The 16523-nt window shown below is 37.7% G+C and overlaps 4 protein-coding genes across 6 annotated transcripts; 2 read left to right on the forward strand and 2 right to left on the reverse strand.

The window, feature by feature from the left end:
- The first annotated feature begins 440 nt into the window (after positions 1-440).
- Positions 441-3394, forward strand: LOC18022104. Its single transcript, XM_024158096.1, has 10 exons — positions 441-572; positions 1018-1118; positions 1219-1393; positions 1476-1712; positions 1808-2296; positions 2388-2496; positions 2596-2651; positions 2775-2881; positions 2997-3084; positions 3168-3394. Exons 1-10 carry the CDS (start codon positions 441-443, stop codon positions 3183-3185), a joined length of 1512 nt encoding a protein of 503 aa, XP_024013864.1. The 3' UTR covers positions 3186-3394.
- Positions 3395-4189: 795 nt separating this feature from the next.
- Positions 4190-8740, forward strand: LOC18022105 (mRNA-capping enzyme). Of its 3 annotated transcripts, none has more exons than XM_006404899.2 (15): positions 4190-4584; positions 4809-4935; positions 5015-5166; positions 5246-5329; positions 5421-5483; positions 5607-5738; positions 5827-6036; positions 6462-6575; positions 7003-7052; positions 7181-7343; positions 7435-7575; positions 7664-7771; positions 7864-7962; positions 8026-8337; positions 8426-8740. In XM_006404899.2, the coding sequence occupies exons 1-15, from the start codon at positions 4483-4485 to the stop codon at positions 8558-8560; spliced, it is 1992 nt and encodes a 663-aa protein (XP_006404962.1). In that variant the 5' UTR covers positions 4190-4482; the 3' UTR covers positions 8561-8740. The 3 variants fall into 3 exon arrangements, with proteins under 3 accessions (XP_006404962.1, XP_024013893.1, XP_024013892.1); XM_024158124.1 differs by having other exon boundaries at positions 4197-4677; XM_024158125.1 differs by lacking the exon at positions 8426-8740 and having other exon boundaries at positions 8063-8191.
- A 113-nt stretch (positions 8741-8853) lies between these two features.
- Positions 8854-11134, reverse strand: LOC18022106 (serine/threonine-protein kinase STY13). The gene is made up of 3 exons (XM_006404900.2): positions 10842-11134; positions 9459-10381; positions 8854-9359 (listed from the first exon to the last, which is right to left on the reverse strand). The coding sequence occupies exons 2-3, from the start codon at positions 10343-10345 to the stop codon at positions 9020-9022; spliced, it is 1227 nt and encodes a 408-aa protein (XP_006404963.1). The 5' UTR covers positions 10346-10381; positions 10842-11134; the 3' UTR covers positions 8854-9019.
- Positions 11135-15638: 4504 nt separating this feature from the next.
- On the reverse strand, positions 15639-16244 carry LOC112088016. Its single transcript, XM_024158163.1, has one exon. The coding sequence runs from the start codon at positions 16242-16244 to the stop codon at positions 15639-15641; it is 606 nt and encodes a 201-aa protein (XP_024013931.1).
- Positions 16245-16523: the final 279 nt, after the last annotated feature.

Genomic DNA, 16523 nt, shown 5'->3' on the forward strand with positions numbered 1-16523 from the left:
AATGCGTTTTCTCGGCCTTTAGGCATATTTTTGTTGGACTCTTGTCCGAATTGTATAAATTTTATTTTATCGGAGGATGTTAGAGGGTCTGTCCGCGGAATATTTATTTGTAATTTGATTTATTTTAATAAATAAAAGGGACAATTATTCCTGTCGCATACCAAAAAAAAAAAATCTGAATATTATTATTAATTAGTTAATTACCTAATTAAATAACTACAGTCCAAAACCATTTATGTACGAGGGAGGGAAATTGGCCGATGCTAATCATTTATGTACTACGACGCAGCTGGGCCTTATTATAAGAGAACTGTGGTGAACAGTGCCCTCATCGATTTCTCAGGCTTTGTTCCCGACGAATCTTCTTCACCAATTCACCGGCGACGAGCGATAAACGGAGAATCGAAGGCGGCGAGAGGTTCAAGTTCAGTGATACGAAGATGTCTGAAGGATTTGATTCACTAACATTCCCGATGCCAAGAGAATCCGAGTCCGCTTCTCGACTAAAAGCAATAATATCCGATATGCTTCCTCTCTTCTCTGACTATTACTCTGACGACGACGTCCTCTCTGTTCGTCATCTTCCTTCTCATCTTCATGCTCGTTTTGTTCTGTATAGGATTCCTAGGGTTTTTTATTTATTCTCGAATTCCTTTGTTTACTTTTGCTCTCTCTTGTACGAACTCTTCTCTGCTCGCAGAAGTAATATATACAGTTTAATTTCGTCGTCTGTCTTGTTTATGTAAATTTCGCTCAACGGATTTGGTACTGATGCCTATGTTATTCTTTTCCCATTACTGTTTTGGTTACATATCATCGATGATAGTTTCGCAGCTGGCTCGTATAAGGTCACGGTGCGTTTGGATTTCAGGAAACTGTATGTATAAATTATTGCTTTGTTCGGACTGATTCATTGTACGTCTGATCCCGTTGAGAGCAGAGAATGCAGGTTGATGCTTGATTCTGTGTGAAGAACAGTTGATTCCGTGTTTTACTGATGAGTTTAGCTTGTTCCAGGAGTATGTTACTGTGATTGTTTGTAACGGAAAGAGTCAGAGCCAGGCAAGAGACTATTTGGAGGCATTTCTTGGGGAGCAATCTGGGGAATTTGTTGCCTGGTTTGCTTTCTGAAATCCCCCTTTTTGATATACTCAGTTTCACTTATAAGGTATTTGTTACACTGCACAGTGACTACTATCTGTTTTTTTTCGTCTTCAGCTTGTGGGAGCTTCTTTTGAATGACTTCTCTCAAGGTAAACAGGAAAATTCTGGTTCTGAACCTAAGACTGAGGTTGACTGTGGTTTTCATGATACTTCAATCGAACAAGGTTCAAGCTCCAGAAGGGATAATGACTATGATCACAAAGCTACCAATGCTACTTACTGGATGAACGTATGATTAAGACTTCTGTGTCTTTCATTTTTTGTGAATTCTGCAGCAGTTTCTTGGATTCTCATTGTGAATGGCTTTGCAGGAAGAGCTGATATCAGCTACTGCTCGGGAAGACATTGAGACTCATGTGTCGCCAAAAGTTAAAAGCATGAACATGTTACGACAAGAGCTCATCGATAGCCCTTGTAAAAGGGCACAACCAAAAGAGAAAGATGATTGGAACTTGGCTGGTCTTAATTACTCTAGAAAAGTACTGCGCTCCGTTGTCGTTTCAGCCACTAAAGAACCATGTCGTATAAATCCTGATAAATATGAAAAGGTTGGAAAAGTTAATTTCCTGGTTCTGAGTTGGTTTTTGCAATCGTTTATGCAATTTCCGTCCTCTAACTTGACCCTTGCACATATGCAAAGCAGTCTATGGATGAAAGGAGAGGAAGCCTACAGAAGCGCCTATACTTTCCAAAACCTCATGTTAGTGTTTGGGATCGTTTGAGCCGACCATGTTCCAACCATGCCCTTGACAAAGAATACCCTACCTTGCCTAAGTTTAGGATTCAGGCAGATGAAAACGAAGTGCCAGAGCAGCATGGACCAGCATTTCCTGTAGCGTATAGTGAACAACATGTGGAGACATTTCAAAGAGAAGCTCCTGCAGTCAGATACAGGCGCGGAGTTTCCCAGTCTTATAAAGCTAGGAAACCCAAGAGTGGAACTATTACATACACTGAACCTCATACCGCGTATAACCTCAGCAGAAAGAGGCGTTATGGCATCATCAACCCCGATTCAGGAGGTGCTTCACTTGGTGAGTTGAGCAGTGTTCTTCAGTATAAGCAAGCTAAACAGGATGTTGAAAAGCCAAGCCTGATCTCTGATCAGTCAGCAAAGCCAGATCTTTTCACTGTACGTGCTGCGCATGTTATTAGTTATACTTTATTGCTATGTGACACTAGATTCCTCGCATCTGAAATAATGGTGTTCTTTCTTTCATCAGGAGATACTGAACATGAAACAAAAGATGCAACAACTAGAAATCCAGATTAATCAAGCAAAGCAGTTGAAGAAACCAAAAGTTGGAGAACTCAAACGCTCACCACAATCTGGTATGGAAACTCATACGTTTTGGAACCAGCTAATAACTCATTGCCGCTTAACTTCTCTGACTGTCTGCCTCGTGTCACGTGATAAATTCTCCTGCTCAGGCGAATTGCAGGATCAAGAAGATGTCACAGAATCAAGAATCATACATGTTACTAACGTAATCCAACAGGGTCCTCTTTTCATCTTTTCTTTGTGACATTGTCTATTTTCTTTAACTTGCTTTTCTGAATGAGGTTGAAAACTAGAACTCATCGAAACTACTTCTCCTTGAGCTTTTTAGGTGCACTATGCAGCAAAGAAAGAAGCTATATCAATGCTCTTCAGCAAGTGTGGAACTGTCGAAAACGTTACAATTGTAACTGATCCAGTAACTCGACATCCAAAGGGGTAAAAATCCTCTCTTCTTCTTAATCTCTTGTTCGTTTGCAAGAGTTTACTACACAGAGACTCATTTTAAGCAAGCAATCGTCCTTATTTACAATTGATACCATCCCTTCAGCAGAGCTGCTTTTGTGACTTTTGCTACAAAGGAGTCAGTTAACAAAGCAATAGCTCTGAGCAACACAATCTTCTATTCAAGACCAATCAAGGTCCACTTCAGTTCTTATCTATCTCTCTCTCTCGAACCATATTACTCGTTTCAGACACAACCAAACATCTTCCGACTTTCCAGGTTTGGAGGCACGTATGATAACTTTCTGGAGTAATGTCAGAGACACCAGCACCATAGGTAGTAGTTACTGGAAGTTTAACCAATAGAAGCTTTATAGTAAAGAGAGGCTACATACATCACCTTAACGACGTCGTTGTACAGCTTTTATAATCGTATCATCGATAGGAAACGACTAGAGATAACTGAAACGCATATATTTCGTTACTGATGTCACAATTGATTCCACTTTTGACAGTTTTTTTAGCTCTATTTACGTTTCATAGGACACATTAGCGATGATCTAAATGAGTAAAGCTAACAAATGACGAGACGTGAAGAAATGGTATAACATTTCTAAGTTAAAAAAAAAATATTAAGCAAACATTTGTTCAGATACAAATAGTCCCGGTTGTTTCCTTTTTACCCTATTTTGAGAAAATAAAATACACTCAGATTTTTTATAAATACACAAGAACATGTAAGGAAAAAAAAAGGTACTTTCTGAAATCAATATTCCCGAGTCGAATTGACAACCGACGTCAGGGGTTTCTCTTGACTAGTTCATAGTTTAGAGATAGTTTTACGAAAAATAAATTTTAAACGTAAAATGGAAATTTTGGTGGTTTAAACGTAAAAATAAAAATTTTGGAGGTGTAGACGTAAAAATAAAAATTTTGGAGGTTTAAACTTTGGAGGTTTACACATTAAACATAAAAATGAAAATTTTGAAGGTGTAAACGTAAAAATAAAAATTTTGAAGGTGTAAACGTAAAAATAAAAATTTAGGAGGTTTAAACTTTGGAGGTTTAAACGTAAAAATGGTTTAATAGTAGTATTACAGTACCTTTTGAACCTAATTGAGGAAAAATTTTGGAGGTTCAAAAGTAAAAATTCTATACAATATTCGGATTGGTGTAATAAAACAGTAAAACTATGGCGGCGGAAAGAAAATTGTCATTTTTTCTGCCTTGTAGTTTCAACTGCGGCATACTGTATATAAATACAAACCACGTTGTCGTTTCTATCTCTCTATTTTCCTATACGTCTCTCCCTTTTATATAAGGTTTCGATTTCAATTTTCTCCGATTGATTTCGTCGATTATCAACGCATCGTCGGATTGTTTCCTTGATTTGTGCCTATGTTCTCTGTCTGATGATTCCCCCGGGAAATTCTTAATCGGTTCTCGTGTTGTCTAATTGGGCTCGGCTGAGATTTTGGTGATTCGTATTTTTCTTCATTTTCTGCTGTTTGGTTGCTTAAGAGAAATCAGAGAAACGGAATATCTTGCCAAATTGGGAACTTGTGGTAAATTCTGTTGTTTTGCCATTGATTGATATGGACCTTAATGCTCCACCCCAGCCCGAAGAAGACGATGAACCTTTTAAGAGACGTCGTCTTGAAGATCGAACTGAATCTGCAGTTGAGATCGCAAGACGGGTATAATTAAATTCAATTTAAACACGAAAAGCTATAATCACAGACTATATAGTTAACTACATTACCAAGTGTTCTTGATTTGGCACCTTAAAGGTAGTGTTTGAATGTACCTCTAAAGAAGTAACTATGCAGTGATATCTATATATGTTCAGGAGCAATTTTGATACTTTGGAGTGATCATATTCTTACTATCTTTTCTTCAATTGTTTTACATTTCGTTATAGGAGCGTGAAGAAAGAAAGAGAAGAATGAGAGTAGACAGGCCAACTCGAATCTCTCAGCCAGTTTTCCGTGATCAGTATCATCAGAACAGAGATACTAGAGTTTATGATAAAAGCAAGATACCTCAAGGTAATGTATTCTTTAGCATATTTTCTCAAAAAGATCTTTTTGTTCCTTTTTAAGATCAGTATTATTTTGGCCACTACAGGTTGGCTAGATTGTCCTGGTTTTGGTCTGGAAATAGGATACATTATTCCTTCAAAGGTTCCCCTTAGTGAATCTTACAACGAACATGTTCCTCCTGGAAAAAGATACTCTTTTAAACAGGTGGTCCGAAACCAGGGAATAAATGGAAGAAAAGTAAGTTTGAACATTTCATCAGTTTTTTCAATGCTATTCAACTCCCTGAAAATGGGTATGTATACTATTCTTGTTTCAGCTTGGTCTTGTGATTGATCTGACGAATACAACTCGTTACTATCCTACACTAGAATTAAAGAAGGATGGCATCAAACATGTTAAGGTGAAATGGAATACATGTTTTTTTCTTATCGTTCGTATCATCTTCACTGACACTAAAGGATTGCTTTATCTTCTTCTTTTTCCTGTTGTAGATTGCCTGTAGGGGTCGTGATGCAGTTCCAGATAATGTATCTGTAAACAACTTCGTCCACGAGGTACTTGTTTCATAAATTCAGTTCTCTTGATGGACAAAAAACATTCAAAACCATTTTTTTCCCTCTTGCATTTCAATTGTTATCTATTGCTATTAGTAGCTTATTCAAGGATATTGTCTTCAGGTTAATCAGTTCATTTATAATCAAAAACACACAAAGAAGTATGTCCTCGTCCACTGTACACATGGGCATAACCGGACAGGATTCATGATAGTTCATTTTCTTATGCGCTCTACGCCGATGAATGTTACGCAGGTTTAATTCTTTCACTTTTGCACTTGTGCACTCGTTATATCGATCATGTTTATAATGGAGAATCTTACCTCTCTGTGGCCTTTGGCAGGCGTTGAAAATGTTTTCTGATGCCCGTCCACCTGGGATCTATAAACCAGATTACATTGACGCTTTATACACTTCTTATCACGAAATTAAGCCTACGAGTCTTACTTGCCCACCAACTCCTGAATGGAAGAGATCTACCGAGCTTGATCTTAATGGTGAAGCAGTTCAATACATTGATGACGATGATGAGGCTCCACCTGGCCCTGTACAAGTAAGCGTGGTGCAGTTTAGTGGTTATTGTATATTAATCTCCTAAGTTCAACACATATTGACAGCAGTTTCCATTAAATGATATCATGCATGCATTTTTATGCTTCAGATGTGCTCTTTTCCTTTGTCAATATAGACTTGCTAATCTGAATACTTGCGTTTTTTTTTTCCCATTCCAGCTTCATAACTATTGTTTCTTGACTTCATGGTAATTTACTTACCACTCAGTGATCTTGGAAATTTTTTTCTAAACGTAGATATTCTCTGTAGATATTATGATCACTTTTTACTTTTAAGTCAATTTATTTGGGTGCAGTTGAGTCTTTTAAAGGCTGAAAAAGTTCATAAACTGTCAATATCATTTTGCTCGAGCTTTCTAATTGGTATGTTGTTGATCTTTACTTTCTTACTGTTTTGTTATTTCAGGAGAACAATCAAGAGAATGTGATGATGTCGAATGATGACATATTGGGTGATGAAATACCCTATTATCAGGAGGAAGCTTACAGGCAATTCTGTTATAAGATGCTTATGATTGGGGTAGGAGCTTAAAATGTTTATTTGTTATTCCCTGTTTTCTCTCTATGTGCTCTTATGGAGTATTATGTTTAGGCCTACTTTTTTCTTGCATATATCTTTCATTTAAAGCATGTTCAAAGTTTGTTTGTACTGATGTTATAGTAACTTTCAGTGAACTTAGTCATTATGCCTATATCAACCGATGTTTTCCTTGTCTTGGTAGTTTTTTTATTTTTACCATTGGTTTTTCCTTCTTGTCTTGAAGATTCTGTTGATATATCGTATAGTTTAGTTTAGGAGTTCCTTCGTTTTCGTTTGACTAGCATATGCGTTTCCCTCAAGTGATTGGATAAAATTCTGTTTCTTCTTTCCTTTGTCTCGCTGTTGTATGAGTGTGATTAGCCAAATCTAACACTGGCTTTCATGGATTAATTTTTCTCTGATCCAGGGAAGAGGATGTACGCAATTCCCAGGTTCTCATCCTGTATCTTTAGACAGGTCAGACTCTCTGCTTTATTTTGTTATTGCATAGAAAGACAATTTAGCAAGTTGATGTCCTTAATTTAAGTGGTTCAATATTCTTACTTTCTCAATGTAGTTAAACTCTTACGCTTACTTATGCACAGGGAGAGTTTGCAACTGTTGAGGCAGCGGTACTATTACGCGACATGGAAAGCAGATGGAACACGTTATATGATGCTCATTACTGTAGATGGATGCTATTTAATAGATAGGAGCTTTAAGTTTCGAAGGGTTCAGATGCGGTTCCCTTGTAAGAACCAAACTGAAGTGAGTAGTTTGCTATCTTTGCTTAGAGGCCTTCTGTGTCTATCTCGAAAACGTGTGAATTCCCTGAACTACTTGGTTTTTTGGCTGGTAGGGAATATCTGATAAAGTGCATCATTACACTTTGCTTGATGGAGAAATGGTTATAGATAACGCCAAGGATGAAAAAGGAAAGGCGAGGAGAAGGTACCTTGTATATGATATGGTAGCAATCAATGGCGAATCGGTCGTAGAGGTTTGGAATTGTCATTATTTCCTCACATGTTCCTCGTGTTGTTAGTTTTCTTGGACTGACTTCGATTGATTCTGAAAAATCGAAACAGCGGACTTTCTGTGAAAGATGGAACATGGCTCAGAGTGAGGTTATCAATGTCCGAAATGCCGAGAAGCACAAAAGTCATTGCTACAGATACGACCTTGAACCTTTTGGGGTGAAGTTTTGCCAGTTGCAAATTTCTGTCACAAGCCATATCTTTGTTGTATAAAACTGTTTTGGCTAAAGTTTTGTTTGTTACGCATAAAGGTATGGATAAAGGGTTTTTGGTTACTTTCTACTGTTGAGAAGATTTTGAAGAATACTATTCCGTCGCTTTCACATGAAGCAGATGGTCTAATATTTCAGGTAACCAAAAGGGATGTTTATATTTGGATTATAGGTTCCTTGAGCTAACGTGTATATTAATAGGGTTGGGATGATCCTTATGTTCCTCGAACGCATAAAGGCTTATTGAAGTGGAAGTATGCAGAAATGAACTCTGTGGACTTTCTGTTTGAGACGAGCGAGAATGATGACCGTGGAAAGCTCTTCTTGCATGAAAGAGGGAAGAAAAAGCTTATGGACGGCTATTCGGTTGAGTTTAGATACGATGATTCGGATCAATCGAGTTACAATGGGAAGATTGTAGAGTGTTCGTGGGATAAAGAGAAGAAAGTATGGGTTAGCATGCGGGTCAGAGCTGATAAAACCACACCTAATGATATCAACACTGCTCGTAAGGTCAGTGTTACTGAAACGAATTCAAGCTTGGCAAAAACAAAAGACAAAATGTTGATCTGTTTGGTTGTTTGTGTCTGAAAAATAATAGGTGATAAAGAGCATAAACGACAATATAACAGAGGAAGTGTTGCTTGAGGAAATAAGAGAGATCATTCGTCTCCCAATGTACGCAGAGCGCATTCAAAGTGACCTTCGAGCTGCTAATGCTAATCGCCGAAGGTGACAAAGAATTATACTATATATTTTTGGGGTCTCTCTAGATCGGTAGGAAACTGTTTTTGGGTTTACAGGTATCTCTTCTCTCAATAGTTATACAACTAAATCAAATTTGTGGACGAAAATGGAACTAAAACATTAATTGTTTTGTATTTTTGGACTCAATGACCATATCCATTAAATTTCTGTTATTTCCTTTTTGTTTTGAATCCATGTAATCATATGGCATTATAAGTTATAACTGAGTGTTTCTTTTTTTGGTTTTCTTCTTGATTAACATGAATACCCTTAGATTTAAAATGGTGGTTGGGTGGTAACTTAATTCTCCTATCTTGAGAAAACAAAATACATTTCAGTTTCTTTTACAAATACACAAACACACACACATACACACACAAACTTAAAAATCTAAAAAAGCCCTTTTCTTCTCTTCTTATATATTTTCTCACTTGTGGGATTTTTTTATTTAGTCGATCGTCATTGGTTGACTCATGCAACATCTGAAACGGGCTTTTCTAGAAGTCGTCATTATCTCTGTTTCCGCAGCTTCAAGCAGACTCACAACCTCCACAAAACATGGACGCACTTCCGGGTTAGCGTCCCAACAACGAGTCATGATCTCACTCAGCACCGGTAGACAATCGTTTGGAACCGTTGGACGAACTCCTCGGTTCACAACCGCAAACGCTGCCTGAACAGCTGTCATGTTCTGAAACGGTAACAGTCCTGTGATTAACTCCCACAAGACTATCCCAAAACTATACACATCCACTTTTTGATTGTAGGCTCTATGCTGTATCATCTCTCTGCAACCATCAACAAAAACAGAATCTCTATATTCATGCATATAGAGACAAGAATGATAACAAAAAAAACAAAGATCAAGAATTGGTTTCGAAACTTACGGAGCCATCCATCTGTAAGTTCCGGTTTCTGGTGTCATTCCTTCGGTTTGAACTTCGATTCTAGCAACACCAAAATCTGCAATCTTGATTGACTTATCAGCTGAGATGAGAAGGTTATCTGACTTGAGATCTCTGTGTATGAAGTTGCGTCCATGTACATAAGCCATACCCCTAGCAACATCCAACGCCTGCTTAACAGCTAACTTCAATGGCACTGCTCGGTTCTGTCTCTTTGTCAAAAACTGCCTCACTGAACCTCCTTTAGCGTACTCAGTCACTATACACCACACCATTGGCTTGCGACACGCACCAATGAACCTTACGATGTTAGGATGCTTCAAATTCGCAAGCATAGACACTTCTTGCTGAAACTGCTGTTCCATGAACTGTGCCTTTTCCGGACTGTTCTCTGGCCGCTCAAGTATCTTGATCGCTACGTCCTCCCCATTGTACGTCCCTTTGTATAATTTACCGAAAGCCCCTTGAGCAAAAGCAGGACCCATGTGGAGATTCCTCAGATCTATCGTCCACTCTTCATAGTTGGCCAGCCCTTCTGTTGGATTCCTGCTATCCATTAGTGCTTGAGCTAAGGCGTCATCATTCAACGCGTGTGTGACTTTCCCGGGGCGAAACACGCTTTGCCCGACCGAGAGTGAGTAGACATGGCGCAATGGCTTCAAACCCGGGTGGCCAATAAGAGCATCACTAGAACCAACGCTGCTGTTATCCACAGACATTGACACTGAGCCTCCAGCGTTACTCGTCTGCATACTCTCCATGGACATGTTTGAACCTTCATTGAGCTTTTGATAGAACTCTTGCGTGAAAGCATAGTCATTGTTGTGATTCCCAACAGCCAGCACGTTGAACTTTGCTCCCTCGAGCATCTTTTCTTTAATCGATATTACGATTCTCAAACCAAACTGCAAGGGCACAAAGATGATACAAAACAATCACTTCAATATACACCACAAGCAATGAGATAAGAAATAGCATTTGTCTTCTCTTGCAACTGTAAAACAAATGTATCAATACAGTCACGAAACTAGTGAAAAAGCTCTACACCATGCAAGCCCTTAATTGAGAAAAAGGAGCTAGTGAAACGCAGAAAGTAAGCACACCAACTATGTTTACTCTTCACCATTAGATTCGAATTTAACTTCTCCAAGAAATTAAGCAGAAACCAGACCCATTACAGAGAAAAAAAAACCTAAATTTGATAGCTACAGATCATGACTACACAAAACAAACTATCATTTCCATATACTGAAAGAGACAGTGGCTCTGAAATCAAAACCCAGAAAAAAAAATAAAAGTGAAGAACACAAAGTTAACACAGATCCAATGATTCGAGTGCAGAAGAAGAAGAAATTAGGGTTTTACCTAGAGCTTTCTAAGCCCAATAAAACAGTCGATATACGCGGGAACACATGAAAAAGATGCCTCTTTTGTCTCACCCGATGAGTAAAAAGATCGAAGAGAAGAAGACAGTGACAAACATCCGATTCGGGAAATTACAAACCCTAGCTCATCAAATCGCAAACTTTTAAACGTTTTACCTCCGATCAAAATCAGAAACCTAAGAAGAGAAAAAGGGAACGAGGAGGAGGAGGAGGAAGAGGAAGAAGACGAGTCAGTCGTCGTTTCCCATTTACTTTCTCAGCTTTCGATTTTTGTTTTGTTTTTTTGGTTCGTTTATTTAATTTTTGATCCGTCTTTTATTAATTTTACCGGCAAATTCCTTTTCTTAGCCACACTCTCGCTGATGGAGAGGGTATCACACGCGCTATGATGAAATAACACGTGTTGCATATTTATTTGTTTTTACCGAGGTCGTCGTATGAGGCAGCGCGTTGCCGCTTTAGTTCTACGGCAACAGTATTCTTTTCTTATTCACGCTTGCCTTCTTTTTAGAAAATTATTATTGATTTACCTTTTTTTCCACCCATTATTTTGTTTTTTTTTATTAAAGAAAAACAAATCTCGTATTTTAATGTATGACACATTAAATTAGCTAGTTTTTATTTGAATATACAATGGCATATGTTTTTTCATAATCTTTTAATAGCAAACTTTTATGTATTATATAAAATAAGTGAGTATATGTATGTTTATATGTATATATATATATATATATATTATTTAATTTGGAAGAGAAGGAAGTGAGAAAGGGACGAGAGGTAAGTGGGAGAGAGAAGATTGATGAAGAGTGTTTCTTATTTCACTCGTCTGAAAGTTGATTTCTTTACATAACATGAAGGTCTATTTATAGACCAAGAGAAAACTTATAATAATAAAAGTAAGTCGGTAAGAGTAAATATCTAAAAGTATAAGACGGTGAAAAAGTGATGAGGATAATTATCCTTTTTAACACTCCCCCTTAATTATCCATCATCGTTAACGTATTACGTATTGCCTCGTTAAAAACCTTATCATGGAAAAACCCAATGGGATAAAAACCATGACAAGGAAAAAAGAGTACAATAACGTAATCTCCCCCTGGAATGATGGATATAACGTTTTCTCTTCATAAATCCCGCAAATGACGCATTCCGATACTTTGAATATGCTTTCTGAATATTGTAGTAGGAAGCGCCTTTGTAAAGAGATCCGCCGCATTTTCACATGAACGAACATACTGGATATCGACTTCTTGATTCTTCTCGAGCTCTTGAGTATAAGAGAAAAATCTTGGAGGAATATGTTTCGTTCTATCACTCTTGATATAGCCTTCTTTTAGTTGAGCAACACATGCAGCATTATCTTCGAACAATCTTGTCGGTTCTTTGTTAATGGCTATTCCACTTGCTTCTTGTATATGATGAGTCATAGATCTGAGCCATACACATTCTCTACATGCTTCATGAAGCGCAATAGTTTCTGCATAATTTGAAGAAGTGGCGACTAATGTCTGCTTTTGAGAACGCCAAGAGATTGCGGTTCCTCCAAACGTAAAAACATATCCAGTTTGCGATCTAGCTTTATGAGGATCTGATAAATAACCTGCATCTGCAAAACCGACTAAACCAAGTTTGGAGTTTCTAGGGTAAAACAATCCCAAGTCAATTGTTCCTTGAAGATAACGGAATATATGTTTTATTCCATTCCAATGTCTGCGCGTAGGAGACGAACTATATCTTGCCAGTAAATTTGTAGCAAATGCTATATCCGGTCGGGTACAATTTGCAAGATACATAAGTCCACCAATAGCGTTCATATAAGGTACTTCAGGACCTAATATTTCTTCGTTATCTTCACAAGGTCGAAACGGATCTTTTTTCGTATCGAGAGATCGATTAACCATTGGAGTACTCAAAGGAGTCGCTTTATCCATACAAAAGCGTTTTAATATCCTTTTAGTATAATTTGATTGATGTATGAATACTCCATCTCGGAAATGCTCTATTTGTAATCCAAGACAAAATTTTGTCTTTCCGAGATCTTTCATTTCGAACTCTTCTTTCATATGAGTTCTTGCATCATCAATCTCTTTTTGAGTTCCAATAATGTTCAGGTCATCCACATAAACAGCAATGATCACGAATCCTGACGAAGATTTCTTAATAAAAACGCAAGGGCAGATTGCATTATTCACATACCCTTTCTTTAGTAAATATTCGCTTAAGCGATTATACCACATGCGTCCGGATTGTTTTAATCCGTAAAGTGATCGCTGTAACTTGACTGAACATATTTCTTTCGATTTGGAACTTAATGCTTCAGGCATTTTCAATCCTTCAGGGATTTTCATATAGATATCATTATCAAGTGATCCATATAAATATGCTGTCACAACATCCATAAGATACATTTCAAGATTTTTGGATGCCGCAAGACTCATTAAGAATCTGAATGTAATTGCATCCATAACCGGAGAATAAGTTTCTTCATAATCAATTCCCGGTCTTTGAGAAAATCCTTGGGCGACAAGTCGGGCTTTATATCTTGTCACCTCATTTTTTTCATTTCTTTTTCTCACAAAAACCCATTTGTACCCAACCGGCTGTACATCTTTAGGTGTTGTAACAATCGGTCCAAAAACTTTCCTTTTATTAAGGGAGATCAATTCAGTTTCTACGGCCATTTTCCATTTCTCCCAATCAGATCTTTTCTGGCATTCTAATATGGACCTTGGATCTGGATCATCAATTTCATATTCAATTTCTTTGCATACAGAGAATGAAAATATTCCATCATTATCTTCTATTTCATCTCTAGCCCATAATATCCCATCTTGGGCATAATTGATGGAAATCTCATGATTTTCTTCGTCATTTTCGTCTTCAAGACCTTTCTCTGTATGTGGTTCTTCTGGACCATTTTCATTTTGTTTTCCCAATTTCTTTTTCTTTCGGGGATTTTTATCCTTTGATCCAATCGGCCTCCCCCTCTTTAACTGAACTTTGGGTTCATTTGCTATTTTTCCATCATTTTGTTCTTCCGGAACATTAATTCTCGATGGAACATTTGCAGCGGGTATATATGACTTTGTCACCCTTTTCGTATCTGTGAATGCATCTGGTATTTCATTTGCCATATTTTGTAAATGAACAATTTTCTGAACTTCGAGTTCACGTTGTTTCGTAGGGAGATCAAGGTGCAACAAAGATGGTGTGCACCATGTAACATCTTTTGGAACTTCTTTAATTCCTCCCCCTAACGCTGGAAATTCATCTTCATTAAAATGGCAATCGGCAAAACGTGCCGTAAACATATCACCAGTTTGCGGTTCAAGATACCTAATTATACTTGGTGACGTATAACCGATATATATTCCCAATCTTCTTTGCGGCCCCATTTTTAATCTTTGTGGCGGGGCTATCGGAACATAAACCGCACACCCGAACACACGCAGGTAGGATACATTTGGCTCCTGGCCAGATGCTAATTGTATTGGGGAATATTTATTATATGAACTCGGTCTTATCTGAAGCAATGCCGCTGCATGCAAGATAGCATGACCCCATACTGAAATTGGGAGCTTTGTTCTCAATATTAACGGTCTAGCAATGAGTTGTAACCGTTTAATCAATGACTCAGCCATGCCGTTTTGTGTATGAACATGTGCAACAGGATGTTCAACATCAATTCCCAATGACATACAATAATCATTAAAAGCTTGGGAAGTGAATTCACCAGCGTTATCAAGTCTTACTTTCTTTATCATATAATCAGGGAACTGTGCTCTCAACCTGATTATTTGGGCAATGAATTTTGCGAAAGCCGTATTACGTGTTGTCAATAAACACACATGTGACCATCTACTGGATGCGTCAATTAATACCATAAAATATCGAAATGGCCCGCATTGTGGGTGAATAGGCCCACATATATCACCATGTATTCTCTCTAGGAATACTGGAGATTCATTCCCGATTTTAGCTGGTGATGGCCGAGTTATAAGTTTTCCTTGAGAACAAGCATTACACATAAATTCTCCCGATTGAAAAATCTTCTGGTTTTTCAACGGATGGCCATTAGAATTTTCCACAATTCTCCGCATCATGACTGAACCAGGGTGCCCTAATCGTTCATGCCAGATTTTAAATGTACTTGTAAACTTCGGGTTTACAGTAACATATGATTCAGTCATATTTATCTTTGTGGAATATATTCCGGAGGATAATGCTGGTAATATTTTCAGTACAACTTTTCTCTCCGAAATAACTGATGTAATGCAAAGATATTCAATGCCGTTCTTATTCATAGTTTCTATGTGATATCCATTTCTGCGGATATCTTTGAAACTTAACAAATTTCTGTAAGATCCAGGGGAATATAACGCATCATTTATTTCAAACTTTGTTCCCCTTGGCATTGAAAAACTGACTCTTCCGGAGCCCATAATAATTTTTGCATTACCAGATATTGTATTCACGCTTCCAGCGGAATCTTTCATATTTAGAGAGGAGAAATATTTTTTATCTTTTAATATTGTGTGCGTTGTCGCACTATCTGCCAGACATATATCTCCATCCTTGATCTTAATCTCTGACATTTTCTGAATTCAAGATATTTATAAAAGATAAATTAATATAGCAAACAAAAGAGTCTATATTATAATAAAAACCTTTTTACAACAAAAGATACATTTTTTTAAACATTATATTTTACATTTTTATTTGTCACACTATGTATACATCATGTCACATCTTCTTCTTCGAGAAGATTTTACTCGTTTTATTTTTCGTTAATATCTTCGGGATCAACGATGAAATCAGATATATCGAGATTTGTATCATCGTTTATACCATCAAACGAAAAACTGGATTCACCATGGATGAAGTTGGTTTCACTTTCTTTTCCTTTCGCCTTTTGCGATTCTTGGTACAGATCGGCTAAATGTTTTGGCGTACGACAGGTACGAACCCAATGTCCTTTCATGCCGCATCTGTAGCAAGCACTCTCATGTTGCTTGCGACCAACTTCATTACCCTTGAACTTTTTGTTATTTCTTCCATCGTTTAAATCAGCAGGACGGAATCTTCTTCCTCGTCCACGACCTCGACCACGTCCAAAACCTCGTCCACGACCACGATCATTTCCGCGACCGCGTCCACGTCCACTTTGCCAATTTTCATGGCTTGACGATGCAACATTCACTTCTGGGAATGAAGCTGATCCAGTTGGACGAGATTGATGGTTTAAAATCACGAGTTCATTATTTTGTTCTGCCACCAAGAGAACTTGCATTAACTCCGAATACTTCTTGTATCCGTTTGCCCGGTACTGTTGCTGCAGGACTACGTTTCCAGGATGAAATGTTGAGAGAGTTTTCTCAATCATATCATGATCACTTATATTTTCTCCACACAACATTATCCTGGAAGTGATTCCAAATAGAGCGGAGTTATACTCACTAACGCTCTTATAGTCTTGGAACCGGAGGTTCAACCACTCATGTCTAGCCTTTGGTAAGATCACATATTTCTGGTGATCAAACCTATCTTGGAGTGATTGCCAAAGATCTGCAGGATCTTCTTTCGTGATATATTCATCTTTTAAACCATCATGGATATGGTGGAATAAAAAGATCATGGCTTTCGCCTTTTTCTCTTCAGGAAC

This window comes from Eutrema salsugineum, unplaced genomic scaffold (assembly GCF_000478725.1).
Source record: "Eutrema salsugineum unplaced genomic scaffold, Eutsalg1_0 scaffold_15, whole genome shotgun sequence".
Taxonomy (NCBI): Eukaryota; Viridiplantae; Streptophyta; class Magnoliopsida; order Brassicales; family Brassicaceae; genus Eutrema; species Eutrema salsugineum.

Bases quoted from the DNA above. Each gene is read 5' to 3' on its own strand.
- LOC18022104 (XM_024158096.1), top strand. From the start codon at position 441: ATGTCTGAAGGATTTGATTCACTAACATTCCCGATGCCAAGAGAATCC. The intron at 1,119-1,218 runs GTTTGCTTTCTG...TTTCGTCTTCAG, and splicing joins TCTGGGGAATTTGTTGCCTG to CTTGTGGGAGCTTCTTTTGA. The intron at 2,497-2,595 runs GTATGGAAACTC...TCTCCTGCTCAG, and splicing joins CAAACGCTCACCACAATCTG to GCGAATTGCAGGATCAAGAA.
- LOC18022105 (XM_006404899.2), top strand. From the start codon at position 4,483: ATGGACCTTAATGCTCCACCCCAGCCCGAAGAAGACGATGAACCTTTT. The intron at 5,330-5,420 runs GTGAAATGGAAT...TTCCTGTTGTAG, and splicing joins ATGGCATCAAACATGTTAAG to ATTGCCTGTAGGGGTCGTGA. The intron at 6,576-7,002 runs GTAGGAGCTTAA...TCTCTGATCCAG, and splicing joins ATAAGATGCTTATGATTGGG to GGAAGAGGATGTACGCAATT.
- LOC18022106 (XM_006404900.2), bottom strand. From the start codon at position 10,345: ATGCTCGAGGGAGCAAAGTTCAACGTGCTGGCTGTTGGGAATCACAAC. The intron at 9,360-9,458 runs GTAAGTTTCGAA...TGATGGTTGCAG, and splicing joins ACTTACAGATGGATGGCTCC to AGAGATGATACAGCATAGAG.
- LOC112088016 (XM_024158163.1), bottom strand. From the start codon at position 16,244: ATGATTGAGAAAACTCTCTCAACATTTCATCCTGGAAACGTAGTCCTG.